This window comes from Poromitra crassiceps (assembly GCF_964638095.1).
Source record: "Poromitra crassiceps genome assembly, contig: HAP1_SCAFFOLD_205, whole genome shotgun sequence".
Classification (NCBI taxonomy): domain Eukaryota; kingdom Metazoa; phylum Chordata; class Actinopteri; order Beryciformes; family Melamphaidae; genus Poromitra; species Poromitra crassiceps.
Window position 1 is genome coordinate 135,785 of NW_028152180.1, and position 2,500 is coordinate 138,284.

The 2,500-nt window shown below is 45.8% G+C and overlaps 1 protein-coding gene across 1 annotated transcript in view; it reads left to right on the forward strand.

Moving 5' to 3' along the window:
* The window catches only part of LOC310770736 (laminin subunit alpha-5-like), a gene marked incomplete at both ends in the record, with an annotated part of 130,019 nt that overhangs the window by 77,254 nt on the left and 50,265 nt on the right, over positions 1 to 2,500 (forward strand). Inside the window, 3 exons of the mRNA XM_083663454.1 lie at positions 822 to 1,035; positions 1,688 to 1,814; positions 2,088 to 2,227. Coding sequence (XP_083519580.1) covers positions 822 to 1,035; positions 1,688 to 1,814; positions 2,088 to 2,227 — 481 coding nt within the window. The remainder of the gene's footprint in view (positions 1 to 821; positions 1,036 to 1,687; positions 1,815 to 2,087; positions 2,228 to 2,500) is intronic.

Below are 2,500 nucleotides of genomic sequence, written 5' to 3' on the forward strand. Positions count from 1 at the left end.
AGAAGCTTTGTAATCCATCCTTGATCTACAGGGTCCTTTTGGAGACTTAATCAATTATTGGGTGAAAAAATGAAAGATCTTCTTTGTGAAAAATGTAAATAGTTTTTGATGTGTGCAAGCTATAATGTTTTTCCCCCCATGATCACTAAGACTTGGGAGAACAAGTTTCAATTGCCAAAAACCTTTATTATTATTATTGTCCTCTGTGAGATTTGAATCCATTTCTGTGAGATTTTTGTGTGTCTTTATGCTCATATATTCAATTCAATTCAATTCAACTTTATTCCAGACACTTAAGAAGGTCCATACAAGAACATAACACCTTACAATACAATACAAAACGTAGAAAAAATATAAAAACAACAGACCTTGATATCAAGATTACAGTCATACATAGAGGCTCTTTCGCCAATGTTGCCACATGGTTGAGTTGAACCTGGTGTTGGTTTTGACAGGATTAATTAAAGCCACAATAACACTGTTCATCGACTCATCTAGACGACACATACATCTGTACACGAGGTTTCTTAAAAGTGCTTTAAATGTAGGTATACCTACGCTGACAAACAGCTGGCTGGCACTGTGCCATCTAGGGACACGCAACAACAGTCGTAGTGCATCATTATAGGCCACGTTTAGTCTTTGCATATATAACAACGTTTACACTCATGTGATGTCCTTGCAGTATACATGATAGTCCAGGTTGTCCTGAAGAAAAAGAATAATAATGAGAAAATGGCGCTGGCAGTTGGGGAGAAAATGCTATGTGTGAACAGCTCCTGACTAACCCTGCCTCCCTCTCTCTCTCTCTCTCTCTGCAGCTCCTCCTGTGTCCCCTCGCGCTTCCAGACTCCCTCTGACTCCCTGGTCCTGAAGGAGGGCCAGGGCTCGTCCGTTCAGGAGCCGGTCCTCGCCGCGGCCCCGGCCGCCCCTCCTCTGTCTGGGCAGCAGGCAGACCAGGCGGCCTGGAGCGGGGGAGAGAGACCTCCCCACGCGGCGGACAACTCTGAGCACGTCAGACTGGACACACTGCAGGTATGGAAGCTTGTGCTCTACCTCACGCAATATATGTGCATTCTGCTGTGAAAGGCCCAAGAGAACAAGAGAAATATGGTGAACTTCACTACCAACTACAGCAAAGCACCCCGAAACACAAGAGATTATTATACAGTAATGAGACGCACCCCGAAACACAAGACATTATTATACAGTAATGAGACACACCCTGAAACACAAGACATTATATAGAGTAATGAGAGGGATGCAGATTCCTCATGCTTGGGAAGTTTAGCAGAACAAACTGCAGTCTGGACTGATGCTCATATTCAGCTACTTCATGTGTTCTTAACTGGTGTGAACACCACAGAAGAAGAGACCGACCAGTCCATCTTAATTGGTATGAACACCACAGAAGAAGAGCCCGACCAGTCGATCTTAACTGGTATGAACACCACAGAAGAAGAGAGACAAGTCCATCATGCTGAGATAAAGTCACAGAGACTGGAGTCAAATTTGCTTTGACTAAAGCTCAGAACGTGTGCTGTTGAGATGTTTCTGACACCTTTAACACTCTCCACCACCTCTCTCTCTCTCTCTCTCTCTCTCTCTCTCTTTCTCTCTCTCTCTCTCTCTCTCTCTCTCTCTCTTTCTCATCACTCCCACCTTCTGTCTTCTCTCCTTTACCCAGAATGCAGCGGTGTACTCGACCCGTGTCCATTCCCTGGGCCGTTACGTCTTCATCCTCCACTACCACCAGCCTCTCCACCCCTCCTACCCCGTCCAGGTCTACATCAACGGGGGGCGAATCTGGCAGGGTGAGAGCAGCGGTGGAGAGAGTATTACAATATCTTGCTCTGGTAGAAGTACTGTTACTTTGCTGATATTTTACTCAAGTAGAAGTAGAGTAGAGGTACTGTGTAAACTAAAAACAACGTGTGATTTAAAATGTCCTCAGGGGCAAAGTTCCTGAATTCCTCTTTAGAACATTCAGAACATTGTCAGCTGATCTTGTTGTGATACATGTGGTTAAATAGTGAATTGAAAGAGGAGTTCTATAGATGGTGTTTCCGTGTCTCCTCGCGCTCCAGGACATGCCAACGCCTCCTTCTGTCCGCACGCCTTCGGCTGCCGTAACGTCCTGGTGTCAGAGAACCAGATCATCCTGGACGTGACGGACCACGAGGTCTTCCTCACTGTGCAGATACCTGCCGGCAAGACACTGTGGCTGGTGAGTTAGACCCCGCCCCTTCTTCTCTGTTTCTTCTTCTTTTTTCTTTTTTTTTGTCCCCCACCAACTGGGGGACTATGGATGAGTCTTCAGTCCGTCCCGTTAGTTAGTTAGTTAGTTTCTTAGTGACACTGTAACGCAACGAACGGGACTGAACCAAGGGTGGAACTGCGTCACTGGTGGGTAGGGATGCAGCGGTATACCGTTTGAAGGTATACCGCGGTTTGAAAACGTCACGGTATCAAAACCACTAAAATTTGCCTTCATACCTTC